At 52.6% G+C, this 27,625-nt stretch overlaps 1 protein-coding gene across 6 annotated transcripts in view; it reads left to right on the forward strand.

Annotated features, from left to right (window-relative positions):
- Positions 1 to 11,220: 11,220 nt before the first annotated feature.
- The window catches only part of COMMD10 (COMM domain containing 10), a 240,622-nt gene continuing 224,217 nt past the window's right edge, over positions 11,221 to 27,625 (forward strand). For 4 of the 6 annotated variants that reach the window (XM_029055690.1, XM_029055693.2, XM_029055695.2 and 1 more), the window contains exons 1-4: positions 11,221 to 11,389; positions 16,123 to 16,213; positions 18,679 to 18,789; positions 20,189 to 20,344. In XM_029055690.1, coding sequence (XP_028911523.1) covers positions 11,349 to 11,389; positions 16,123 to 16,213; positions 18,679 to 18,789; positions 20,189 to 20,344 — 399 coding nt within the window. In that variant the 5' untranslated portion in view covers positions 11,221 to 11,348. The remainder of the gene's footprint in view (positions 11,390 to 16,122; positions 16,214 to 18,678; positions 18,790 to 20,188; positions 20,345 to 27,625) is intronic. The other 2 variants (XM_029055692.2, XM_039910832.1) reach the window with 2 other exon arrangements.

Below are 27,625 nucleotides of genomic sequence, written 5' to 3' on the forward strand. Positions count from 1 at the left end.
TCCCCCGATTAGACTGTAAGCCCGTCAGTGGGCAGGGACTGTATCTGTTACCGATTTGTACATTCCAAGCGCTTAGTACAGTGCTCTGCACATAGTAAGCGCTCAATAAATACTATTGAATGAATGGATGAACTTTGGGCAGTCAGTTGTATTAATTGAGCATTTACTCCGTGCAGAGGACTGTACTAAGCATTTGCGAGTTCAGTACAAAAAGTAGGTAATAGAGGGTGCTCCCTGTCCCCAAAGAATTTACAGATTAGGAGGGGGTCGTTTATCCCGTACCTGTGCCCCAATTTCCTCATCTCTCCCTATCTCTTAGATCGTGAACCCCCGTGAGATACAGACAGATTTACCTTGTTACTGCCCTAGTGTGTTAGCACACTGCCTTACACCCATTGTAAGCACGTATAAAAACCTGTTATTAATAGTGGTAATATATCGTGTGCAACTTGGAAATTCAATAGTATTTATTGAACGCTTACTATGTGCAGGGCACTGTACTAAGTGCTTGGAATGTACACTTCGGCAACAGAGACAATCTCTGCCCATCGACGGGCTCACAGTCTAATCGGGGGAGACAGACGGACAAAAACTAGACAACTTAATCACAATAAATAGAATCGAGGGGATGTACACCTCATTAACAAAAAGGGTAATTAAAATATATACAAATGAGCACAGTGCTGAGGGGAAGGGAGAGGGGGAGGAGCAGGGGGAAAGGGGGCTTAGCTGAGGGGAGGTGAAGGGGGAGCAGAGAGGGAGCAGGGGGAAAAGGGGAAGCTCAGTGTGTGAAGGCCTCTTGGAGGAGGTGAGGCTTTGAAGAGGGGAAGAGAGTTTGGCGGAGGTGAGGAGGGAAGGCGTTCCAGGACAGCGGGAGGACGTGGGCAAGGGGTCGACGGCAGGATAGGTGTGAACGGGGGACCATGAGGAGGTGAGTGGCAGAGGAGCGGAGCGTGTGGGGTGGGCAGTAGAAAGAAGGGAGGAGATCCTTGAAGGCCAGAGTGAGACATTTTTGTTTTGTGCGGAGGTTGATAGGCCACCACTGGAGGTTTTTAAGGAGGGGAGTGACAGGCCCAGAGCGTTCCTGCAGGGAGATGATCCAGGCAGCGGAATGAAGAATAGACTGGAGCGGGGAGAGACAGGAGGAAGGGAGATCGGAGAGGAGGCTGACACAATAATCCAGCCGGGATATTATGAGAGCCTGTAGCAGTAAGGTAGCCGTTTGGGTGGAGAGGAAAGGGCGGATCTCGGCGATATCGTAAAGGTGAGACCGGCAGGCCTCGGTGACGGATCGGGTGTGTGGGGTGAATGAGAGAGCCGAGTCAAGGATGACACCAAGGGTTGCGGGCCTGTGAAATGGGAAGGATGGTCGTGCTGTCCGCAGTGACAGGGAAGTCGGGAAGAGGACAGGGCTTGGGAGGGAAGATAAGGAGCTCAGTTTTGGCCATGTTGAGTTTTAGGTGGCGGGCAGACATCCAGGTGGAGACGTCCCGGAGGCAGGAGGAGATACGAGCCTGAAGGGAGGGGGAGAGGATAGGGGCAGAGATGTAGATCTGTGTGTCATCTGCATAGAGATGATAGTTGAAGCCGTGGGAGCGGATGAGTTCACCAAGGGAGTGAGTGTAGATGGAGAACAGAAGAGGGCCGAGAACTGACCCTTGAGGAACCCCTACAGTTAGAGGATGGGAGGGGGAGGGGGAGCCGGTGAAGGAGACGGAGAATGACCGGCCAGAGAGATAAGAGGAGAACCAGGAGAAGACGGAGTCCGTGAAGCCAAGGTGAGATAAGGTGTGGAGGAGAAGGGGATGGTCTAGGGTGTCAAAGGCATCTGAGAGGTCGAGGAGGATTAGGATTAGGAAATGACAACCTTCTACACACTGTAAAAGCCAGTAACTCACTACTCCCCTTCAGTCCCTGCCTAGGGTTTTGAGCTAAAAGTGTGCTTTAAAAAATAATTCAGTATGGAGAGTACAGCCCATGAGACTTGGATCTGCCCTAATCCTCTCTGAACTCCCAGGTTGCCTCTGACCCTACTGCTCACTCCCTACTCCTGGAAACGTTATTCAAGCGTGGCTTCGCTGGCATGGTACTCACCTGCTTCTCCTCCCTCTCTGCCCGCTCCTATTCTGTCTCACCTTTCGGCTCAAGTGGCCCTGTGACTCTCCAATCTATCTCACCAGCCTTAACCCATCTCCTGACCTGCAATCTTGCATTTCCTCTTGCCTCCAGGACATCTTCACTTGGGTGCCCTATTGCTACTGTTAGATTCCACATGACCGAAACTTAATGTCTCAAAAAAACTCCTTAGAGCATTCGGTCATCTCTTCTCCTCCTACAACCCGCATCGCACACTCCACTCCCCTGATGCCGACCTAGTCCCTGTACCTCAATCTCGTGTTTCCCACCACTGTCCCCGTGTTTACATCCTCTCTTCCGTCTCTTCCCCGCGCCCCCAGCCCCTTCTGATCTTTAATGCCTGCTCCTCTAGACTGTTAGCACCTTGTGGTAGGGCTACTTGACGGTTGGTAGACAGTATGTTTTATTCACCAAGTGTTTGACACTGCTTTGTACACAGTCAAACATTCAATAAATAGCACTGATTGATCTCCTGAATTGCCTTCCAACTTACCCGTCACGGTCGGCAATACCACCCTCCTCCCTGTATAAATTTACCTAAGTACTCTGGGGCAGAGGGCGGGGTGAAAAAAAGGGTGACCCAGAAGGGAGAGGGAGTGGAGGAGAGTCGGGGAAATCCTCTTGGAGGAGAAATTTTAATAAGGCTTTGAGCCGGGGGAGAGTGGTGGTCTATCGGATATGAAACAGCGTGGCCTAAGGGGTAGAACGCAGGCCTGGGAGTCAGAAGGTCATGGGTTCTAATTGTAGCTCTACCACTCGTCTGCTGTGTGACCTTGGGCAGGTCGGTTCACTTCTCTGTGCCCGTTACCTAATCTTGAAAATGAGTATCGAGACTGCGTCCAACCCGGTTTCCTTGTATCCACCCCGGCACTTGGGACTGTGCCTTGATGCATACTAAGCACTTAAATACTATTATTATTACTAAGTCCTAGTTATTAATGAATGTTGGTATTTGTTAAGCGCTTACTATGTGCAGAGCGCTGTTCTAAACGCCGGGCTAGATACAGGGTAATCAGGATGTCCCATGTGAGACTCACAGTTAATCCCCGTTCTACAGATGAGGTGACCGAGGCACAGAGAAGTGAAGCGACCTGCCCACAGTCACACAGCTGACAAGCGGCAGAGCTGGGATACTGTCGTTAGGAGTAGGAGGAGTTAGAGGGTTTCAGGGCAGAGGAAGGACGGAGGCAAGGGGTCAGGAGCGAGATAGAAATGATCGAATTACGGTGAGTAGGTTGGTGTTAGGAGTGAAGTGTGCGGGCTGGGTTCCAGTAGGAGATCGGAGAGGTAATTAATATAGGAGGCGAGGTGACTGAGTGCCTTAAAACCAACGGTACGGAGTTTCTGTCGTTTGGGGCGGAGGTGGACGGGCAGCCCCGGGAGGTTCTTGAGGAGTGGGGAATCGTGGATTGAACGTTAGTCATTTTAGAAAAACGGCAGCAGAGTGAAATAGGGATGGGAGTGGGGAGAGACGAGGCTTAGTACGGAACTCTGCGTACATTTAGCAGTTAGAGAAGCAGCGTGGCCCAATGGAAGGAGGCCGGGCTTGGGAGTCAGAGTTCATGGGTTCGAGTCCCGCCTCTGCCACTTGTCGGCTGGGTGACCGTGGGCGAGTCACTTCACTTCTCTGTGCCTCAGTTCCCTCATCTGGAAAATGGGGATTAACTGTGAGTCTCACGTGGGACCACCCGATGACCCTGTATCTCCCCCCAGCGCCTAGAACAGTGCTCGGCACATAGTAAGCGCGTGACAAATGCCGACATTATCATAGAGAAGCAGCGCGGCTCGGTGGAAAGAGCCGGGGCTTGGGGGTCAGAGGTCGTGGGTTCTAATCCCGGCCCTGCCACTTGTCGGCCGCGTGACCTGGGGCAAGTCGCTTCACTTCTCTGGGCCTCAGTTACCTCATCTGTAAAATGGGGATTAAAAAATGTGAGCCCCACGTGGGACAAGCTGATGATCCTGTATCTCCCCCGGCGCTTAGAACAGTGCTCTGCACATAGTAAGCGCTTAACGAATCCCATAATAATTAAATCCCGTTGATTGAGGCAGGGATGTCCGCAAGGAGGCTGATGCGGTAGTCAGGGTGGGATGCGATAGGGACCTGATGCTTGTCCCTGACCCGAACGACTGTTTTTGCCGAAATGCGGGGTCCTGGACTTTGCAAAGGTTCACTGGCACGGTAAGGCCCAAACCAAACCGAGGCCCGGAGAAGTGAAGCGACTTGCCCGAGGTCACCCAGCCGACAAGTGGCGGAGCCGGGATGAGAAGCGGTGACTCGCAGGCCCGTGCCCTATCCCATTAGGCCAGGCCGCTTCCCTGGAGGTGGAATCCGGGCACCCAGTACGGTCCAGACCCAATTTGGCGGAGTTGCGGGGGAACGATAATAATAATGATAATGGTGGTATCTGTTAAGCGCTTACTACGTGCAGAGCACCGTTCTAAGCGCTGGGGGAGATACGGCGTAATCGGGTTGTCCCACGTGAGGCTCACAGTTAATCAATCCCCATTTTCCAGATGAGGTCACTGAGGCCCAGAGAAGTGAAGTGACTTGCCCACAGTCACACAGCTAAGTGTGGGATTCGAACCCTTGACCTCTGACTCCCAAGCCCGGGCTCTTTCCACCGAGCCACGCCGCTTCTCCGTAATAATAATAATAATGTTGGTATTTGTTAAGCGCTTACTTTGTGCAGAGCACCGTTCTAAGCGCTGGGGGAGATGCAGGGAAATCGGGTTGTCCCACCTGAGGCTCACACTTAATCCCCATTTTCCAGATGAGGTCACCGAGGCACAGAGACGTGAAGCGACTTGCCCACAGTCACACAGCTAAGTGGCAGAGGGGGGATTCGAACCCTTAACCTCTGACTCCCAAGGCTGGGGTTTTCGAAGCGGGGGGATCCATATTCAGGTGGTAGCGAAAGCCTACTCTTTGGGCTTTTACGCGAACGAGACCAACCAAAATGGGAGAAATTGCGGAATTTGGTGCCTGTTACCTGGAGTCGATGTGGCTCTTTTATGGACACAATAGTTTCCTTTTATTATTTATTCATCGTTAGGCATAGGCCCCCTCTAGTGGCTTTCCTCTGCAATTGCATTTTACCTTGATTTTTTTTTTTTCCCCAGTCATGAACTGAAGGGTAATAATAATATTAATAATAATAATAATAATAATAATAATGGCGGTATCTGTTAAGCGCCTACTATGTGCCAAGCCCCGTTCTAAGCGCTGGGGTAGATACAAGGGAATCAGGTTGAGGCACAGTCTTCAACCCCCGTTGTCCAGATGAGGGAACTGAGGCCCAGAGAAGTTAAGTGATGATGATGGTATTCGTTAAGCGCTCATTACGTGCCGAGCACTGTTCTAAGCGCTGGGGAACACACAGGGTCATCAGGTTGTCCCACGTGGGGTTCGCAGTCTTCATCCGCCGTTTTCCGGATGAGGGAACTGAGGCCCAGAGAAGTTAAGGGATGATGATGGTATTCGTTAAGCGCTCACTGTGTACCGAGCACTGTTCGAAGCGCTGGGGGACATACGAAGTCATCAGATTGTCCCACGTGGGGTTCACAGTCTTCATCCCCATTTTACAGAGAGGCAACTGAGGCACAGAGAAGTTAAGTGACTAGCCCAAAGTCACACAGTTGACAAGCGGCGGGGCCGGGATTAGAACCCGTGGCCTCCGGACTCCCAAGCCCGGCCTCTTTCCACTGAGCCACGGGTAGGGATCCTAAGGGGAGTTTGGTAGAGGACAGTGTCCCTCATTCAGAGTGAAATTTGCGACCTCAAACTAGCCCAGCAAAGGCATTTTGGTTTTAATATCTTATCCATTATAGTGAAGACCGCGGGTGAAGGGCATTTTTAGGACATTAATAGGACAAATGAGAAAATTCACATGACAAATACAGTTTCAGGGAAAATTTTGCAGAGGTAACTCCCGGCCCCCACCTGCTATCTCTGGGTAGCTTTTTAAAACGTAAGGGTTTTGTACGTTGCCCGGATGGTTCGTGTGGTATGGCACCTTCCGTAAACAGGCATCGATAGAAAGGAATAGAATTATAGATACATACATATGTACATAAGTGCTGTGGGGTGGAGAGCAAAGGGAGCGAGTCGAGGTGACGCGAAAACTCCTCGCTGTTGGCTTCAGAGCTCTCCATCACCTCGCCCCTTCTTACCTCACCTCCCTTCTCTCCTTCTAATATTGTCGGTATTTGTTAAGCGCTTACTCTGTGCGGAGCACCGTTCTAAGCGCTGGGGTAGATACAGGGTCATCAGGTTGTCCCACGTGAGGCTCACAGTTAATCCTCATTTTCCAGATGAGGTAACTGAGGCCCAGAGAAGTGAAGTGACTCGCCCACAGTCACACAGCTGCCAAGTGGCGGAGCCGGGATTCGAACCCATGACCTCTGACTCCCAGTCCCGGGCTCTTTCCACTGAGCCACGCTGCTTCTCTACAGCCCGGCCGGCACACTCCGCTCCTCTGGTGCCGCTCACCTCCTCACTGGGCCTCCGTCTCGCCCGTCTCGCCGTCGACCCCCGGCCCACGTCCTACCTCCGGGCCGGGACATGATAACGATAATGCTGGTATCTGTTAAGCGTTTACTACGTGCAGAGCACTGTTCTAAGCGCTGGGGTAGATACAGGGTCATCAGGTCGTCCCACGTGAGGCTCACGGTTAATCCCCATTTTACAGATGGGGGAACTTGGGCCCGGAGAAGTTAAGCGACTCGCCCACAGTCACACAGCCGACAAGTGGCGGAGCCGGGATTCGAACCCGTGACCCCTGACGCCCGAGCCCGGGCTCTTTCCACTGAGCCACGCTGGGACGCCCCCCCCCCCCTCCTCAAATCCGCCAGTCGCTCCCCCCTCCCCATCGCCCCGACTCGTTCCCTTTGCTCTACCTCCCCTCCCCACAGCACTCGTTTCTATATGTACATATCTGTAATTCTATTTATTTATATTAATGCCCGTTTTCTTGTTTTGATCTTTATAAATCTATAATTCTATTTATTTATATTGATGCTACTGATGCCCGTTTGCTTGTTCTGATGTCTCCCCCGTTCTAGACTGCGAGAGCCCGTTGTGGACGGGGAACGTCTCCATCGCTGACCTGTACTTCCCAAGGGCTTTGTACGGTGCTCTGCCCCCGATAAATATGAATGAACGAATCGATGAATATTCATCTGTGTTTCTGGATAACCGAGCTTGGATCGCCACTACGACATATAGAGGTCTTGTCTTATGCCGTCGCGTCATTTCCGACCCATAGCGACACCACGGACACGTCCCCCAGACCGCCCCGCTCTCCGTCCGCAATCGTTGCGGTGGTGGATCCAGAGAGTTCTCTTGGTCAGAGTCCGGAAGCGGTTGACCATCGCCGCCTTCCGCGCGGTGAACTCGAGCCTCCGCCCTCGACTCTCGGCCGTGCCGCCGTTGCCCGGCACGGGGGGGTTTTGACTCGTAGCCGGTGGCCTGCCACTCGCTAGCCACCGGCCGAGCTCGGAACGGGTAGGCCTCCTCCCGACTCTCCCTCCCGTAGCCGAGACCGGTGGAGGACTGGAAACTCTCCGGGCGCTAACCTCAGAGGGGTATGTAGAAGTAGGTACATTCCTATCAGACTCATCGAAGCGACTGGCTTTAAGAAGGATAACCGTTTTATACTCCTGATTTGCCTAATTAAACAGCGATAAATCACCTTCTCTTATCCTGCGCAAATGGAAAAAATGATGGGTTCAAATGGAAGAAAGGTTATCGGCCTGAAGTGATGGTTTTATCCGTTACCTGATGGTGCTTTTTGCCACAATTTATGGTAGGTTTTTCTTTTTTTTTGAATGGCAAAAGGAAACTTAAGCAAATCGTTAAATTCCCTATCTCCTCTGATGTTGATGAATCCATTCATGTTATCTTTGAAAAATTGCTTCGAGTAATGTTTGAGTTTCACTGTAGGTATGTAACCTTCCCTATTTTATACCGAGAAAGCCAGTTAAACTGCTCATTCTTTTAAAACCATATTCATTAATGCAATTGCACCGAAGTCAACCATTCAGCAATGTCTTCCACTCCTATTTGCGGCGAAGAATAAAAATGTCACTTTTATTTACCAGGCAAAATCTACGGGAGGAATTGGAGGAAGTCGCAGTGAATCAAGGACCGGCAGTCTCAATTTTATACTTGAGCAGAGTTTGTGGTTTCCAGAAAATCAGTCTGTTCGCTAACAGAATCTATCCACTCTCCAATCTCATTCTCTTGGAATACCCTATTCGGTATCGAAATTGCGAAAATGCATTTCCTTTTACGATGGAATAATGTGAAAATAAAACAGTGGAGGAATGGGGGGGGGGGGCGGGGGGTGTTGCAGAGGAGCTGGAGAGAGAGAGCGCGAGCCAGGCAAAGGAAACGAAGGCCCAAAAGCTAAGCGCCATTTTCTGGCACAATCCCGACGATTAATCCCCTTCAAGATGATCCACCCTTTTAGAGCTAGATCCCCATTTCTTTTCAGCCTGCAGTTCACTCCCTGCACTGGTTAACTGATCAGCGGAATGTACTGAGCGCTTACCGTGTGCAGAGCACCGTGCTAAACGCTTGGGAGAGCACACTACGACAGAGTCGGGTAGACACGTTCCTTGCCCGCGGGACGGGCCGTTCTTCGGCACCCACCCGGTGTGGCCGATTTGTCCATTCCAAACGCTTAGTACAGTGCTCTGCACATAGTGAGCGCTCAATAAATACTATTGAATGAAAGAATGGATGAATGGAGGGAGCGGGTCAGACCCCGTGCCAGGGAGCGCGGGAGGGACGGTCGTAGCTGTTTTTCCCAGAGACACCTGGCTTGGGAAGGCTCTGCCACGTCTCTGCTGTGTGACCTCGGCCAAGTCACTGCACTTCCTCTCTGCCTCAGTTGCCCCATCTGTAAAATGGGGATCGAGACTGCGCGCGCCGCTTGGGGCGGGGACTGTGTCCAACCCCGTCGGCTTGTATCCACCCCAGCGCTTAGTACAGTGCCTGGCACGTAGTAAGCGCCTGACAAATACCAGAATTATTGTTAACGTTCCGTGGCGGGGAGGATGTCAGAGAAGCGGCGTGGCCGAGCGGAAAGAGCCCGGGCCTGGGAGCCAGAGGTTGTGGGTTCTAATCCGGCCCTGCCGCATAATAACAATAAAAGTGTTGGTATCTGTTAAGCGCTTGCTATGTGCCCAGCACCGTTCTAAGCGCTGGGGGAGATGCAGGGTCATCAGGTTGTCCCACGTGAGGCTCACGGTCCTCCTCCCCATTTTACAGATGAGGTCACCGAGGCACCGAGAAGGGGGGGTGACTTGCCCAGACCTCGGCCGAGTCACTTTACCTCCCTGGGCCTCGGGCCCCTCATCTGTAAAATGGGGACTCGAGATCGTGAGCCCCACGAGGGACGAGGACTGCGTCCCACCTCGCGGCTACCCCGGCGCTCAGGACTAGTGCTTGGCGCAGAGCAAGCGCCTAACAGATTCATTCAGTCGGATTTGCTGAGCGCTTACTGTGTGCACGGCCAGTGGGAAGCAGTGGCCCGAGCCCGGGCTTGGGAGGTCGTGGGTTCTAATGCCGACTCCGCCACTCGTCAGCTGCGTGACTTCGGGCAAGTCATTTGACTTCTCCTGGCCTCGGTGACCTCATCTGCAAAATGGGGATGAAGGCTGGGGGCCCCACGTGATGACCTCGTAGCAACCCCGGCGCTTAGAACGGTGCTCGGCACAGAGTAAGCGCATAATAATAATAATAATAATAATAATGTTGGTATTTGTTAAGCGCTTACTTAGTACTCTTACTAAGCGCTGGGGTAGATACAGGGGAATCAGGTTGTGCCACGTGAGGCTCACAATATTCATCCCCATTTTCCAGAGGAGGGAACTGAGGCCCAGAGAAGGGAGGTGACTTGCCCACAGTCACCCAGCTGACAAGTGGCAGAGCCTGGATTCGAACCCATGAGCAACGGGGCCATTGTTAATTATTAGGAGTGAATGCGGGGGGGGGGGGGGAGAGGAAGGGAGAGAACGTTGCACCAGCTCCTCCCAAGCGTTCAGTACAGTGGTCGCCCCCCCCCCCGCCCCCAGCTCCCCCTCCGCGGAAAGGGGGGGGGGGGGCCTAGCCAAGGGGGCGGAGCCACGAAGGGGGCGGAGCTACGAAGGAGGCGCTAATAAGGGGGCGGTGCCAACGAAGGGGGCGGGGCCAAGAGGGGTAGAGCTAGGTGAGGGGGCGGAGCTAACAGATGGGGCGGAGCTACGAAGGAGGAGGAGCCAATTAGGGGGCGGAGCTGAAAAATGAAAAATAGGGATGGAGCCGACGAAGGGGAGGGGGCTACAGGAGGGGGCGGAGCTAACCGAGGGGGGCGGAGCCACGAAAGAGGAGGTGCTAGGAAGGGATGGAGCTAATAAGGGGGCGGAGCCAACGTAGGGGCGGAGCCAACGTAGGGGGCGGAGCTGCGAAGGAGGCGCTAATGAGGGGGACCTGACCGTGGGGGCGGAGCCGACGAAGGGGACGGGGCTAAAGAAGGGGACGTAGCCACGAAGGGGGCGGGGCCACCAAAGGGGCGGGACTAAGGGGCGGAGCTATGAAGGAGGAGCCAATAAGGAGGCGGAGCTAATGAGGGGGAGGAGCCAACGAAGGGGACGGGGCTAAAGAAGGGGACGTAGCCACGAAGGGGGCGGGGCCACCAAAGGGGCGGGACTAAGGGGCGGAGCTATGAAGGAGGAGCCAATACGGAGGCGGAGCTAATGAGGGGGCGGAGCCAACGAAGGGGACGGGGCTAAAGAAGGGGACGTAGCCACGAAGGGGGCGGAGCTACGAAGGAGGGGGAGCTAATGGGGGGCGGAGCTAATAAGGGGGGCGGAGCCAACGAAGCGGACGGGGCTAAAGAAGGGGACGTGGCAACGAAGGGGGCGGAGCTACGAAGGAGGAGCTAATAAGGGGCGGAGCCAACAAATGGGGTGGAGCTACGAAGGGGACGGGGCTACAGAAGGGGGCGGAGCTAACTAAGGGACGGGGCAGAGCCGCGAAGGGGGCGGGGCCAACGAAGGAAAGGGAGCTGGGAAGGGGGCGGGGCTAATAAGGGGGCGGAGCCAACGAAGGAAAGGGAAGGGGGCGGAGGTGTCCTGCTGGATCGGCCCTGCCGGGCCACCGTCCGCCAGCCGCCATTGGCCGCCCGAAGAGCAGCTGATCCGATCCCGCCGATCGCCGGGACCTCGGGATGGCGGCGGCGACGGCGACGATCCTCCGGGAGAGTCCGAGGTAGCGGGCGAGTCCCTTCGCTCCTCTTCCCGGCGTCCCTTCCGAGCGGGGGGCGGGAGAGAAGGAGACGGCTGCGGCGCCGAAAGGGTTAAGCCCCCCCCCCTCCCCCCCCCCCATCTTCCGCGACGGTAGTGGTTCGGCGCTCACTACGGGCCAGGGGCTGTAGTGAGCGCGGTGCCCGGCCGCCCCCGAGGCTGTCGTGGGTGTGATGACGCCCCTGTGTGCGCGCGATCGTTTGCGTGGAATCGTACTGATGGTGCTATTTGTTAAGCGCTTCCTAGGTGCTGGGGGAGATCCGGGGTCAGCAGGTTGGCCCACGTGAGGCTCACGGTCTTCATCCCCATTTTCCCGATGGGGTCAGTGAGCCCCCCCCCCCCCCCCCCGAGAAGCGAAGTGACTCGCCCAAGGTCACTCGGCCGAGAGGGGGCGGAGGCGGGATTGGAACCCACCACCTCTGACTCCCAAGCCCGGGCTCTCTGTGGGAAGGGACGATCGTAATACCGTTCGTATTTGCTAGGCGCTTACTAGGTGCAGAGCCCTGTTCTGAGCGCTGGGAGAGCTCCAGGGTCATCAGGTGGTCCCACGGGAGGCTCCCAGTCTTCCTCCCCATTTTCCAGATGAGGTCACTGAGGCCCAGAGAAGCGAAGTGACTCGCCCACGGTCACACAGCCGACAAGGGGCAGAGCCGGGAGTCGAACCCACGACCTCCGACCCCGAAGCCCAGGCCGTTTCCCCCCCCATAACGATAATAACGGTGTTGGTACTCGTCAGGCGCTTCCTACGTGCCGAGCACTGTGCTCAGCGCCGGGGGAGATTTACAGGGTCGTCAGGTGGTCCCACGTGGGGCTCCCAGTCTTCATCCCCATCTGACAGATGAGGTCACGGAGGCCCAGAGAAGTCAAGCGACTCGCCCAGAGTCACCCGGCTGACAAGTGGCGGAGCCGGGATTCATCGCCATCGTCCTCGTCCGCCCGTCTCCCCCGATGAGACCGTGAGGCCGTCGAAGGGCAGGGACCGTCTCTGTCTGTTGCCGACTTGTCCGCTCGGTCCGGTGCTCTGCACATAGTGAGCGCTCAGTAAATCCTATCGAACGAACGAAGGAACCCACGACCTCTGACTCCCAAGCCCAGGCTCTTTCCACTGAGCCACGCCGCCTCTCGACGTGACCGCGTGCACGTGACGGGGACGGCCCCGGTGTGTGATGGGCTCCGTGGGGGCCGAGGTCCGGGGTTCGAATCCCGCCTCTGCCCCTTGTCAGCTGTGTGACTGTGGGCCTCAGTTCCCTCATCTGGAAAATGGGGGTGAAGACTGGGAGCCTCACGTGGGACAACCTCATTCCCCTGTATCTCCCCCAGCGCTTAGAACGGTGCTCTGCACGTAGTAAGCGCTTAACAGATACCAGCATTTTCCCCCGATTAGACCGTGAGCCCGTCAGTGGGCAGGGACCGGCGCTATCTGTTGCCGATTTGTCCATTCCAAGCGCTTAGTACGGTGCTCTGCACATAGTAAGCGCTCAATAAATGCTGTTGAATGAATGAATGCCCACGGGGAGCGCTCAGTAAATCCGAGTGAACGACTGAGGGCCCGCGTCTTGTGAAGCGGCGTGGCTCAGCGGAAAGAGCTCGGGCTTGGGAGGCAGAGGTCATGGGTTCGGATCCCGGCTCCGCCACCTGTCAGCTGTGTGACCGTGGGCGAGTCACTTCACTTCTCTGGGCCTCAGCGATCTCCTCCGTAAAATGGGGATGAAGACCGTGAGCCTCACGTGGGACAACCCGATGACCCTGTATCTCCCCCAGCGCTGAGAACGGTCCTGTGCACAAAAGAAGCGCTTAAATACCGGCATTATTATTCTTAATAACCGTTTCATTCATTCAATAGTATTTATCGAGCGCTTCCTATGTGCAGAGCGCTGTACTGAGCGCTTGGAATGGACAATTCGGCAACAGGTAGAGACCGGCCCTGCCCAACGACGGGCTCGCGGTCCAAACGTTTGAGCGCGTTAATCTCAGTGAGGGGGACAGTTCATTGAGAAGCGGCGGGGCTCAGCGACAGGAGCCCGGGCTCGGGAGTCAGACGTCGTGGGTTCGGATCCCGGCCCCGCCGCTCGTCAGCTGTGTGACCTTGGGCAGGTCACTCCGCTTCCCTGGGCCTCGGTGACCTCATCTGGAAAATGCGTTGAAGCCCGCGGGACAACCCGATGACCTCGTCTCTACCCCCGCGCTTAAGGACAGTGCTTGGCACGTAGTAAGCGCTTAACAGCTGCCAACATTATTATTTGTGCCTAGATGGCTGAGTGTGCATGCGTAGGACTGCCGGCTCGCACGGGTGCGTGCATGTAACGTGTGCATGCGTGTGTCATTTGGTGGTACTTGTTGAGCGCTTACTGTGTGCGGAGCACTCTACCGAGCGCTTGGAACGTACAGTTCGGCAACAGATACAGTCCCTGCCCAACGACGGGCCCGATGCTCGCGTGCCTGAGGGCACGTGTGCGGACGAGTGAGCGTGTGCCCGTCTACGCGTGGATGCACGTGACTCGTGTGTGCTGCATGTGACTGCCTGATTGTGTGGGTGCTTAACGTGTCCATGGACCTGCGTACGTGGTTGGGAGCGCGTGTGAGTATATAGCGTGTATCATTCAGTGGTATTCATTGAGCGCTTACTGTGTGCAGACCACTTATTGCTAAGCGCTCGGAAGGTACGATTCGATAGGAACAGCCTTCTTGTAGTTTACACCTCCAATCGGTGGTATTTATTGAGCGTTCGCTGTGTGCGGAGCACCGTCCTAAGGTTTTGGGAGAGTACAACACGCCCGCGTTGGTCGGTACAGCCCCTGCCCACAGGGAGCTTACAGTCCGGAGGGAGGAACCGACGTTAAAATAAATGACGGATACGGACGTGAGTGCTGCGGGGCTGAGGGCAAGGTGATTATCGAGTGCACAAAGGGCACAGATCCAAGTGTGCGGACGACACAGAAGGGCAAGGGAGTAGGGGAAACGAGGGCCTAATAGTGGTGGTATTTGTGAGGCGCTCACTCTGTGCCAAGCACCGTTCTAAGCACCGGGGGAGAGCCGAGGTAATCAGGTTGCCCCACGTGGGGCTCACGGTCTTCACCCCCATTTTCCAGCTGAGGGAACTGAAGCACAGGGAAGTTAAGCGACTTGCCGAAAGTCACGCAGCCGGCAAGCGGCGGAGCCGGGATCTGCACCCGCGGCCCCCGACTCGCAAGCCCGGGCTCTTTCCGTTCGGCCGCGCTGCTTCTCTAAACGCGACAGATTAGCGGGCCGTCGCCTCATCCGCTCGGCCACCTCGTCGCCAGTTGGGGACGGCCTCCGATTTTCGCCCTTTACCCCTTCCGCGTCTCCCAAACCTCTCTTAAGTCATTCCTGACCCGGGGTCTTGCAGTTTAATAACACCTGACGCTGGAAGGAGGGGAAACTGGATGTGTGGTAAATTTTTCTTCGGCCCCCCGAGCTGACGACGGGGGCGACTCACTCTCTGCCGAAGGAGAGCTGTGCTGTCGGTTTATCCGTTGGCTCCTCCCGGTGGGATTTGGAATCCCCTCTCTGCCCCGTGCCTTGCGCCCTTTATCCACCCGTCCCTCAACGCCACAGCACTTCCGTACGTTTCTGTAATTTATTTATATCCATGTCTATCTCCCCCTCTAGACGGTAAGTTGGTGGAGGGCAGGGAGCGTGGCCCTTATGTTGTTATACTCTCCCCAGCGCTCTGCACACAGTAAGCGCTCGATAAATATGATTGGTAATTCATTGATTAGACTGTAAGCCCGTCAAACGGCAGGGACTGTCTCTATCTGCTGCCGACTTGTTCATCCCAAGCGCTTAGTACAGTGCTCTGCACATAGTAAGCGCTCAATAAATACTATTGAATGAATAATTCCACTTGGGCGAGGTCCCGTAATAATAATAATGATAATTATAGTATTGGAGAAGCAGCGTGGCGCAGCGAAGAGAGCACGGGCTTGGGGGGCAGAGGTCACGGGTTCGAATCCCAGATCTGCCACTTGTTAAGCTGGGTGACTGGGGGCAAGTCACTTAACTTCTCTGCGCCTCAGTTCCCTCATCTGTAAAAAAAAAAATGGGACTAAGACCGTGAGCCTCATGTGGGACGACCTGATTACCCCGTATCTACCCCAGCGCTTAGAACGGTGCCCTGCGCATAGTAAGCGCTTAACAGATACCGACATTATTATCATTATCATTATTATTATTATTATTATTAAGCACTCACTGTGTGCTAAGTACTGGGGTAGTTGCAGGAAAATCAAATCGGCAAATCCACGCACAGGGTTGAGGGTCAAACGTTCCCCTTCGGACCTTTTCTAAGATTCTTTCCGTAGTTGAAGTGGGATTAAAATGAGCCTTGGAATTTAATCCTTGTCCTCATTGCACGTTGTCGTCCGAGAAGTAGTTCTTTTCAACCTCCGTCTGGTGCGATCCCAATCACTCCCTGCTAGCTCACGTGCTTCCCACACTTAAAAACTGCCGCATACGGTATGGAAGCCGGAATTGGCAGGCTTTTTGGAAGGCAGGACTTTCTGAGTCGGGGAGGGAAGAACTATCTGGGGAAGGTACCTGGGACTCCTTCCCCCAGCTCCCTTTTCTTTTCTGCCCCACCGTTAACGCTTTCAAAGGCAGTTGAAGTGGAAGGGCGAGTCGCAGAATGTCACCGTCGGTACCTTTCAACCTAACGTTTTTTTCCTTCTGTTTGCGTAGCGTCAAAAAAGCAGTCTCACTGATTAATACAATAGACACAGGAAGATTTCCTCGATTGCTTTCCCGCATCCTTCAGAAACTTCATTTGAAGGTTTGTACGTTTATCCTGGTGACTCTGGGTGGGGGAGGAAGGGGGATTTGCGTTCGGGAAACTAGCGTACCTTTTCAGAAGTAGTTTGCAACTCTTCTGTTTAGAGAGATCCTGTGCCCCATATTTAATGGGACGAGTCCTGCGGTGAGGGCCTTCCCTCCTTCTGAATCAAAAACTTTGCGCTTCCCACCGTCGGAAATTAAACAGCACTTTTTTGTGTGAGGGGAGTTGTCGGCTTTCTCCTGATTTCACGGGAGCGGGGAAGGTGAGGCGACTTGACGGCCTGAACGCGGGCTCGCCCGTAACCTTCTCTTTGACCCGACTCCTCATTCAGCTGCCTTGCCACCTGCATCTAAACGAGGAAGTGTCTGGTTCAGCGGCATAAATTCAACTGCAGAAGCGGATGAATTCGATCACCCCCTTCGCATCCGCGGAGCGGAAGGTGGAACCTCAGGGTGGTTCGGCAGCGCCGAGGATTTACCAAGGTGTATGGCCGTTGCTTGGTATCCTCCTCCCTCCTGCCCACTTCTGTTGGTCAGTTTGATTGAGAAGTAGCACGGCCTAGTGGATGGAGCCCGGGCCTGGGAGTCGAAAAGGACCTGGGTCCTAATCCCGGCTCCGCCGCTTGTCCGCTGGGTGACCTCGGACAAGTCACTTCACTTCTCTCTGCCTCGGTCCTCTGACCTGTAAAATGGGGATGAAGACCGTGACCCCCGTGTGGGGCAGGGACCGTGTCCAATCCGATTCGCTCGCATCCACCTCGGTGTTCAGTACGGCGCCCGGCACGTAGTAAGCGCGTAACAGATAGCGCAGTTATTTTTGTTCGGGGCTGGCCCCCGCTAGGGATTCGCTGTGGAGTGGATTTTAAAAATTTACTTCGTAAACGTATGCTGTAAACTTAGTACCCAGGGAGCGTGTATTTCCGATTCCCATGACAGCGTTGTGGGTCTCGTAGGTGCCCAGTGAACGTTCTTCCCCTGTGTTCTGACCCTGTACTCTCATTAGCCAAACTCCCTGCCGAGGGGAGAGTTGGGGGAGGGACTCGGGCGTGCCCGGCGGCATTCCCTTGTCCGCCGAGAGCCCACGAGAGCAGGCTAGAAAATCCGTTCTTCCCCCAACTGCCCCGGGCAGTCATCGTCATCGACGCCGGCCGGCGCTCCTTTGCGGGCTGCCTTCGCTCCCGGGAGTACACGCGGGCACAGGGTCTTTCCCAGTGACAGCGTGCTTGCGTTTAGGCGAGGTACGTTCTCCCCAGCTCTCTAGGAAGCTGGGCAAATGCTTCAGGCGTATTCCTCTCCTGCTTGTTGACGGCTTACTCCACCCCACATGGTGGGTGAGGACACGGGGCTCCAAATGTTCCCTACTCTCCCGAGCAGCTTCGCACACAGTAAGCGCTGCATAGAGGCGTCTGAGTGAATGCTAGCGTTGTTGCCAGTTGTTTTCTTTCCCCGATGCAAATCACCTGTTTGGAGCTTGGGAACCACACTAGCGTCGACCATACTAGGAAACCGACTCCAGTAGATGGAACTGAACGGAAAAGCAGTTCCGGAGCTATCAGGTCCAATCCATTACGCTAATTTATTATTGTTCAGGAAGCGGCGTGACAGCCCATTAAACACTGATACTAGTTAATAGTTCATCTAGGGGTTGGCACCATTCTTCCATTTGAATCCCTTTGGCACCCTTTCATGTAAAAATCCCCCAGATGGTTTGCAAATAGAATTTCCCTGGGCTTGCCAATTCTCCTTACAGGTAGGTGGTGTTTGAATTGGAATTCCGGAGCCCAGAGAGTCGAATGCATTTCTCCGGATCGCGTAGGTCTTTTGCTTTAAAAAAGGAGATGTTCTTAGGCCCCGGGCCAACGTCTCCGACCGCTGAGTGTTTCCCCATCGATCTAGCGAGCCATCCCCCCCCACGCCACCCCACCCCGCCGCCTTCACCCGGGGAAAAGTGGGAGCACGTCAGTCTCACCCAGTCAGTCGGTGGTATTTATTGAGCACTCACCGAGTACTTCCCACCGTCCCTTCTCTTTCGGAAGGGGAGCGGCAGACGGGTTTTTCATGTCCGGGCAGCCGAACCGGTCTTTTTCGTTACTCAGTGGTCTACGGGATGCTCTAGTTGAAAGAATTCTTTTTCAGAGGCCGCAGAGGTAGAGCAGCGGGAATGTAGCTTTACTCTGTTTCTCTGTGCGTTGACTGGTCTAGTTAATATATGTTAACTGCTCCTCCCCCTGTAATGAGAGGCCGTGAGATGTATTTTGCACTTTGGGGTCTTAGCGACATTACAGAAGGTCTAGGGAGACGAATTAGACTTTAGTTGCTCTTTCTGTTGAATCCCCCCCCGCCCCCCCCCCCCCCCCAATTCATTTTTCTTTCCAGTTATCTCCCTTTCCCTTTGAAATAAATGAACCTGATAGAAGCCTGAGTTTCTGATTGAATGATAATAAATTGCCATGTGTGTTGCAGGCCGAGAACAGTTTTAGTCAAGAAGAAGAAGAAAAACTTCAAGTTGCTTTTTCCTTAGAGAAGCAAGATCTTCACCTAGTTCTCGAAACAATATCATTTATTTTGGAGCAGGTACTTTAACACGTGGTTTGGGTATGCTGATGTGAAATAATGAACATTCAGGTTTATTTTTCCGGGAAATTAGTGGTCGGTACTGAGGAGAGAAACCTTTTACCTGAGGATTTGAACTGAGGGAACATTGCGGGCCAGTGTTTCATTTCACAGTCCTCTAAGGATTCACTACGTTGACCCATAAAGGAGTCACTTTTGTGCGTAATAAATGGAAGTCTGATGTTACGTATGGTTCTTAGGTGATTATGTAGCCCGGATTTCACGCACCTCTTGTTCTTTTACCTCATTCGTCTGTGCATTAAACTGTCATTAACTCCAGACCAATTCTGTGGTGGGAAATAATGCTTTTAGCCAAATTGTTACTTGGGCATTTAGCAGAAGTTTACGTTTGACTTATTTAGGTTAGTAAGGAAATAACGGTCAGTGTTTTCTTCAGTGCAGGGAAAAAGGTAAGTTGAGGAAGAGAGAGCAACTGAGGAAGAGATAAACGTATTCGTGGAAAGGTCTGTGACAGTGTCGTGATTTTTGGAACTTGCAGATGTCAGGAGGGCTCTTCCGACCATTATTATTGGGGGGGGGGGTTGCATTTATTTAGCCCCTGCTTAGTATCAAGTATTGTTCAGACCGGGGGGTAGAGATGGCTTCTGCCCTTGTAGGCTTACTTTCTAAAGAAGGTAACTGAAACGTGACATGGCAGACACGAGTGCTTTCATACTGTCGTAACCAGGGGAGACAGCTAGAGAGCAGGAGGGGCCACCGGTAAGAAAAGTGTTCGATGAGTAGCGCACTTCCTTTCTAAATGGAGCTCGAAATAACAATCGAATAAATAAATGAACAGCTCATATATATATCAAGAAATTGCTAAATACCAGAAGCAAAGTGTAAGGTGGTGCAGGTATCTCATTCAATGGGGACCACCAATCCAGACGCAGAGAAAAGTGGATTTTGATTCTTGAATTAACCCTGTGCACTCAGATCTCCTGTAACGGCTGGGTTACGTTCTCGATGAACACGATGGGGAGGAAAACTTTGTGATAGAGTTAGCGAGGCCGGATCGGTGCCGTGGGGTTTGTTCTGGTATCGCAACACGTCCTCTCCGTAGAGGCGCTTGTTGCTGGAAGAACGTTCCCTAGTATTCGGGCGGCGTTCTGTCTGCCGCGCATAGCGGAAAACACGTCGGGAAGGAACCGAGTGTAATCGTGGAGCCTTCTGTTTTGTTCTGGCTCCCGAGTCGGCCCCGAGTGCACTTCAGCTCAGCGCAGTGTGGAAGAAGAGTTGAAATCTTAAGGCCTGGAAAAGGGGTCTTGGCTACATCTCTGTGTTTCATTGATTTTAGGAGGAAGAGGTGTTGAAATTTCCAGGAGCGTGGTGTGAGTGAATTTTTTTTCCTCTTTCACAGGCTGTCTATCACAGCATGAAGTCGGCAGTTCTGCAACAACAGTTAGAGAACATACACCTCGATCAAGACAAAGCGGAAGCGTTTGCTCACGCGTGGGCCACTGTGGGTCAAGATACAGTTGAAAAGTTCAGACAGAGGATTTTGGCACCCCAGAAGGTAATACTCATTTGAACTTACCCTTCCAACCATACAGCCCATTTGAGAGAGGACTTAAATAGGCTAGAATTTTATTGGGCTGGAACGGTTATGTATCTGTAGGCAATCAGGCAAGAAAATTGTCGCCTTTTTTTTTTTTTTTTTTACAGCGTTCCTTGTTATGGGCGTCAGTGACCATACTACGCCTTTGAGGTGGTATTGCAATAAAATACTCTTAATAGCATCGTCGAGAGACACTGGAGTGGAAACTGAAATGTTTTCCATTAGCTGCCAGTGGCTGGAGCTCTTAGGAAATCTAAACTATTTAATAAAACCTCCCCTCAAATCTTTAGCGACCTTGAGTTTGTTTCCAAGGGTGTGCGGGAAGGGAATGTAAATGGGAGGAGTTTGGAGGATACGTTTTTGCATAATCCTCCTGAAATGACGTACGGGCAAACACCAGCGATGGTGCTTTACATAAGCTGTGGAACGGCGGGGCTGGGACTGGGTTGGCTTGGGTGGGCCCATTTTGAGCGTCCCTCAGCCGGGGACCGCGAGAAGTTGAGGCGAAACCAGTTTCGGGAAAGCGTGATGGATGCGGCTTAAGAATCTCACACGCGCAGTTGTCTCTGTGCGTCTCTGGACCCACAGGCCCCGGGAGCCGTTATGGATAACCCCTGCTGTGTCGCTCCGGCCCCATCTGTAGGAAAGTGGGGGCCCTTCGGGGTGTGAGTTCCTTCTCCCGGGGCTCAGTTCAGGCCCAAGAATTTTAACCTGGGCAGGATTTTGAACCAGTGGATTTATGCAGCAGCCGAAAGATAGAAAAAAAGGGGAGGGAATCCACGGAGGACGCGAAGGGATGGCATCAGAATTGAAAACATGACGAATTAGGCGGTCGGTAACTTGGAGGCAGAAGGCTGCTGTATTCAATTCTACATGATATCCTGCAGACCGTAAGCTCCCTGTGGGCAGGGAACATGTTTTCTAACTCTGTTACGGTGTACTCCCCCGAGCACTTAGTACAGTGCTCTGCACACAGTGTGCGCTCAGAAAATACGATCGATTGATGTCTGCTTACCCCAAGGTCATTTAAATATAAACCCTCATTTTGAGTCCAGAACCTCCGATTACCTGACGAGTCTCGTGTTTCTCACATTCTCCCCCTTTTCTCCCTCCGCTCCGTTTTCAGTGGTCTCGCCTTTTATTCGAGGCTCCACCTCACTTTTTCCAAATGATCCTCTCCGCTGTGCAGTGTTCACTTTCCTGCGCTTCTCGTTTATGCCACTGCTAGTATGTCGATGAATAACAGTGGTTTTTCTGGGGACTTAAAGTGATTTCCACACGTAGATCTCAAGGCGCTTCAGAACTACGAGATCATTAAGGTGATCTGCAGATTTTAATTAAAATAAACAGCTTGAGAAGTGATGTCCTCCGTGTCCTAAATAAACAGAGTCGCCGGCATTTGAAAGACACGGGCAGATTAAAGGTACGCGGGGATCATTTGCTTTTATCCGCGGGAAGATGTACTCGTCCTCCGGCAGCGCATTAAATCAGTTTGAGAACTAACCGGGTTCTTTTTCCGTTTCCCATCGAGCGCAACCCCTCGTGCCCCGCTGACGAGTCTGATACCTAAAGCAGAGCCCGCTTGATCGATCTGCTCTAGGAAGCCTTCAGGCTTTCTGGTCCAGCTCCCTTCAGAGTGGGGATAAAGTGGACTGAGGAGGAGAAAAGAGGCAAGAAATATTAGCGACAGAGATTCTGCCCCTGTCTTCCATAACACTTGTTTTCATGTTGCGCTTAAGGTAGACTGCCGGTCAGGGAATTGGGAGACGTTCTCCTGACAACGCACGTTTGTCTGGTCAGACCCCGAGGTGGTGTTAATAATGACTGTGGTATTGGTTAAGCGCTTTTTATGTGCCAGGCACTCTTCTAAGCGCTGGGGTACATACAAGATAAGAGGGTTGGACGCAGTCCCTGTCCCACACGGGGCTCACAGTCTTAATCCCCGTTTTACAGATGAGCTAGCTGAGGCACAGAGAAGTGAAGAGAAGTGAAGTGAAGGGAATAGAGCCCAGGCCCCTCTGACTCCCAGGCCCCTTTGCTCTATCCACTAGGCCACGCCGCTTCCCGGCGTTAGAAGAATTGTTTGCGCACAAGCGCACAGTGTTGGCCAAGCCGCGGGTACTATATCGCGAGTTTTCCTTAACACAGGGCTCCTCAGGAATGAGTATTCATTTCTGTCGGGGGAGAAATGAGCGCTGTGCGGCGAGCCGAAGCCGAGCGGCTATAGCAGGACTCCCCTTAGCGAAGAACCCGTCCTTAGTTGGGTGAGCGATGCAGTGAAATTGCCCGAGGGATTTGGGTCCCAAATCCGACCCTGGCTACTAATACACTGTGGTGGCCAGCACGTTGTTTATTTTTTGAAATGGTATTTGTTAAGAGCTTACTACGTGTCAAAAACTGTAGATACAAGTTAATCGGGTTGGTTGGGCCCAGTCCCTCTTCCCACATGGGGCTCGCGGTCTAAATAGGAGCGGCAACGGGTATGGAATCCCCGCCTTACAGTTGGGGAAACTGAGGCACAGAGAAGTTTAATGATCCGCCCGGCGTCACACAGCGGGCAAGAGGCAGAGCCAGGGTCAGAACCCACTTCACTCCGACTCCCAGGCCCGTGCTCTTTCCCCGAGGCCGTGCTGCTTCGTCCCTTGTCGAACCCGGAACCGCCCTCGGCCAGATTCCCCGTTGAAGACCGGACTGTAGACTGTAAGCTCGCTGTGGGCGGGGAACGTGCCTACCGTATCTGTCGTGCTCTCCCAAGTGCTTAGCGCAGCGCTCTGCACCCAGTAAGCGCTAAATAAGTATCACTGGTGATAATGACAATAAAGTAACGCTTATCTCCCACAGAAGTTACCGTCAAGAGTGACTGGTGAATGTGTTGAAAATTCTAATTCGGTCGTTACTGTTGGTATTTGTTAAGCGCCAACCGTGTGCCGAGCACCGTTCTAAGCGCTGGGGCAGATACAGGGTAATCAGGTTGTCCCACTGGAGGTTCACAGTCTTCATCCCCATTTTACAGATGAGGTAACCGAGGCACCGAGAAGTCAAATGACTTGCCCAAAGTCACCCAGCTGACAGGTGGCGGAGCCGGATTAGAACCCACGACCTCTGACTCCTAAGGCCGGGCTCTTTCCACTGAGCCACGAAATGCTAGCCTAATTTTTAGTTGGACTGTCCTTTGGGCTACTGAGGACAAATGAAGATTGGCAAATTGCATAGCAACTGAATATTTGGCATTATAAAAGCCATGATTTCTCATTTAGGACGTATACAACTTCCCAGAGCAGGAGAATCTGATGCAAAATTCAGCTGCGGAGCATATGGTGATAATGTAGAACCACATGTTCTGTACCTTGTGTATCAGGACGGCTTCGACTAGCAGATTTAAAGAAACTGGGCAGGTGAAGCTCTTCCCCTAGAACCTTAGGAAACCCCAAAGCAGTGTGATGAGTAAGTTGTTACGGAAATCATTTTGAGGATGGTCTCCTCTCCAATCCCCCAACTTCAGATACTTTCTGGCAACCTCATTGGAAGGATAGTAATTAATAATAATAATGATGATAATGTTGGTTTTTGTTAAGCTGGAGTCGATACAGGGCAATGAGGTTGTCCCACGTGAGGCTCGCAGTCTTAATCCCCGTTTTCCAGATGAGGGAACCGAGGCACAGAGAGGTTAAGTGACTGGCCCGCAGTCACGCAGCTGACAAGCGGCAGAGCAGGGATACGAACCCATGACCTCTGACTCCCAAGGCCGTGCCCTTTCCGTTGAGCCATGCTGCTTCTCAGTGAACCAAATTGGAATTAGAGCAGGTCACTGGGGATCAAACGGCCTCGTGCTTGTTAAGTGATTCGGACTTTTTGATGACCCTAAGTAATAATACCAGTAATTATGGTACGTGTCAAGTGCTTACTGTGTGCCAAGCACTGTTCCAAGCGCTTACAACCAATACAATTAAATCAGGTTGGACCCAGTCCCTGTCCCTCGTGGAGCTCGCGCTCTCGATCCCCATTTTACAGACGAGGTAACTGAGGCCCAGAGGAGTGAAGCGACTTGCCTGAGGCCACCCGGCGGAGCCGGGATTAGCACCCCGGTCCTTCCGACTCCCGGGCCCGTGCTCTATCCGTTGAGCCACCCCGCTTCTCAAGCGTGGAAACCAAGGCCAACTCTTCCAGAGGCGGCTCTTGGGCTACACGTGGATGCTTCCTCATTGTGTCTGGACTCCAAGTGAAGAACGCCGCCTACGTCCTCAAAAATATTCAATAGTATTTACTGAGCGCTTACTATGTGCAGAGCACTGTACTGAGCGCTTGGAACGTACAAGTCGGCAACAGATAGAGACGGTCCCTGGCCTTGGACGGGCTTACGGTCTAATCGGGGGAGACGGGCAGACGAGAACGATGGCAATAAATAGAGTCGAGGGGAAGAACATCTCATAGAAACAGTGGCGACTAAGTAGAATCAGGGTGATGTGCATCTCATTAAACAAAATAAACGAAATAAATAGGGTGGTGAAGATATATACAGTCGAGCGGACGAGTACGGTGCCGAGGGGGTGGGACGGGAGAGGGGGAGGAGGAGAGGGAAAGGGGGGAGAAGGTGGTTTAGCTGCGGAGAGGTGAAGGGGGCGGGGGGGGGTAGAGGGAGCAGAGGGAAAAAGTGGGAAGCTCAGTCTGGGAAGGCCTCTTGGAGGAGGTGAGTTTTAAGAGATCAGTCGTGACTCAGATGAAGCTGTCCATCGATCAGCGGTATTTATTGAGCACTTACTGGGTGCAGAGCACTGTACCGACCTCCCGGGAGAGTACGGTAGCGCGGTCGGTACCGTCGTGGGGGATGTGTGGAAGAGGCTAGGGAGATTCCCACTTACTCTACCCTTTGTGGACCTGTTATTGACCCCGGAAGTGGGATCTGGTGCTGTGACGATGGGGGTCTCTGAAGCAGTGACGGTCTTCTGTTCAGCCAGTGGTATAGTCTCTGACGGATTCATTCCGTCGTATTTATCGAGCGCTTACTTTGGGCAGAGCGCTGTACTAAGCGCTTGGGAGAGTTCAGGATAACAATAAACAGACGGTCCCTGCCCACAACGAGCGTATAGGGTAGAGGGCCAGGCAGACATTAATATAAATAAATAAATGACAGATACGTACGTAAGTGCCGCGGGGCTGGGATGGGGGGATGAATGCAGGGAGCAAGTCAGAACAACGCAGGAGGGAGTGGGAGAAGAGGAAAGGGGGGGCTTAGGGGAGCGCTCTTGGAGGAGAGGCACATCTTGGGTGTGACAGATGTGAAATAAATCTGATTAGCTAGCTTGAGAAATCTAGTCGAAGCAGATGACCAGCAACTACAGCTAACCTTTTCATCTGATTCCCAAATCATTTCTACCTTACGTATGGAAGATCTTGAACAATTTAGCCATGTCACTGATCCTACAAAGGAGCAAACCCTGTGGTCTATTAGCAATGATAATCGCAGTAATAATAGCATTTGCTATGCGCTTACTACACGCGAAGTACCGCACTGTTAAGCTCTGGGGCAGATACAAGATAATCAAGTAGGAGGAAGAGCAGGTATCGAATCCCCATTTTGCAGATAAGGGAACTGAGGCACAGAGAAGCTAAATGACTTGCCCAAGGTCACACGGCGGGTAAGTGGTCGAGCAGAATTAGAACCCAGGCCCTCTGACCTCTCCCAGGCCCGTGCTTCCCGGCTACACTGCTTCCGTATTAGTTACATTCTGTCCTCACACACATTTAGTCATTTTTTTCTTATGTTTGGTCCTTAGGGTGAATGAAACTTTGGATCTGGTTTGCAGAACTCATTTGTCTCTGCAAATAAAATTTTGGTTTTATTACTTTCTGCCTTGCCTCTTAACATCACATTCTGTTAGTGGCCTGGAAACCCAGTTGCTATGCTTCCTTGACATTGTTCAAACACATTTTCTTGAGGTTTTTAGAAAGTCTCCAAAATTTAGTCTTAGGACGCTTCGGAAGAAAAGAAATGGAACGGTACGGTTGGCTCCAGCCGTGGCCAATTAAATTCATGGGGTCCAGGTGTTGGTGAATATTTTTTCTGTAATTGCGCCAACAAATCCACCTAATTAGCAACTCTCAGGACTTGTGCGCAAATGCTTATTTCTCTCTCTCAAGCTATAGTAGTCCCTTTAGTGAAATAGTATCTGTATTGTTTTAATCGAATAAAAATTCCCAATAAGCCATTCTTTTTATGGTAAATTTCCCTTCAAATAATCAAGGAAAGGGGGGGGGGGGGGGAAAGTACCCCGCCTGATTTGTACGGGTAGAAGGTCTTGTTGATGTCGTACTTTTGAAAGTAGGTTTTCTCTTTCACATCCCCATCTCAGTTCTGGTATAATCCTTGAAACAGTTTTTTGCCTATTTTGAAAATTACTTTTTGTCCTAAATGAAATGAAAAAGTACATCAGTGATAACTGAGGACAGAAAGAGCCAAGATCCATAAATCCATTCATCCAGAAATTCCTAAATGATCTTAAAAATGTATTTCACATCCACCTCCACCTACCAAATCTGTAATGAAAGCTGTAAATGAGTAGCAGAGGTGTGACAATCAATAATAATAACAATGGTATTTGTTAAGGGCTTACTGTGTGCCAGGCACTGCACTAAGCGCCGAGGTGAATACAACCAAATCGGGTTGGACACAGCCCCTGTCCCACTATGGGACTCACGGTTTCAATCCCCACTTTACAGATGAGGTAACTGAGGCACGGAGAAGTAAAGTGACTTTCCCAAGGTCACACCGCAGACGAGTGGCGAAGCCGGGATTAGGACCCCTGACCTTCTGACTCCGAGGCCCGCGCCCTCTCCGCTCCGCCATGCTGCTTCTCGATCAATCAGTAGCGAGCGCCAACTTAGTACAAGAGTACTGTCTAGAGCTTGGAGGAGTGAAGAGTGTGAGCTGGGGAGTAGTGGGTGAAGAGAGTAGATAGGAAGAGGCAGAAAGCTGGGGGAGAGCCTCAGAGCCAGTAGCAAGGAGCTTCTGCTTGATAGGGAGGGAAACGGGGAGCCGTTGGAGGTTATTGAGGCTACTGAGGAGGGGAGAGCCAGGGCCTCTTATCTTCCCACCCAAACCCTGTCCTCCTCCGACTTTCCCGTCCCTGTAGACGGCACCGCCATCCTTCCTTTCTCACAGGCCCGTAACCTCGGCCTTATCCTTGACTCCTCTCTCTCGTTCAACCCACACGTTCGAGTCCTGTCGGTCCCACCGTTACA

This window comes from Ornithorhynchus anatinus, chromosome X5 (assembly GCF_004115215.2).
Source record: "Ornithorhynchus anatinus isolate Pmale09 chromosome X5, mOrnAna1.pri.v4, whole genome shotgun sequence".
In the NCBI taxonomy this organism is placed as follows: Eukaryota; Metazoa; Chordata; class Mammalia; order Monotremata; family Ornithorhynchidae; genus Ornithorhynchus; species Ornithorhynchus anatinus.